This window comes from Mobula hypostoma, chromosome 9 (genome assembly GCF_963921235.1).
Source record: "Mobula hypostoma chromosome 9, sMobHyp1.1, whole genome shotgun sequence".
NCBI lineage: Eukaryota > Metazoa > Chordata > Chondrichthyes > Myliobatiformes > Myliobatidae > Mobula > Mobula hypostoma.
In genome coordinates this window covers 44,298,217-44,298,545 of record NC_086105.1, presented here as the reverse complement: position 1 = coordinate 44,298,545, position 329 = coordinate 44,298,217, and the positions used below count along the sequence as shown (strand labels likewise).

The following is a 329-nucleotide window of genomic DNA, read 5'->3' as shown; positions in this document are numbered from 1 at the left end:
TATTAAAGTTATTTACTTACCTGGATCAACAGCTTCTCCATTAAAGATTGCATTGCGTTTGATCATTTCCTGAAACACAGATGTTTGGAAGGTTAGTCCGATGGACTGTGGCTGAGTGATAATAGAGATTGTGAAGTAACATGGAGGTCAAGAAAATGAATGTCTTCATAACTATAGGAAATTATATTTTTCATACAATGTTTTTGGAAAGGGTTCCAAATTAAGTTTAAGCAAAGGCCATGGATAATATTATCTGTATAATCTTATTAATTTGCATTCATCTGCCGACCTACCGATGTATTTAATTAATTTATATACAGATGTGCCAA

The 329-nt window shown here is 32.5% G+C and overlaps 1 protein-coding gene across 1 annotated transcript in view; it reads right to left on the bottom strand.

Moving 5' to 3' along the window:
• Positions 1 to 329, bottom strand: part of LOC134351685 (cadherin-related family member 3-like) — an 83,780-nt gene that overhangs the window by 3,726 nt on the left and 79,725 nt on the right. Inside the window, exon 18 of the mRNA XM_063058190.1 lies at positions 21 to 69. Coding sequence (XP_062914260.1) covers positions 21 to 69 — 49 coding nt within the window. The remainder of the gene's footprint in view (positions 1 to 20; positions 70 to 329) is intronic.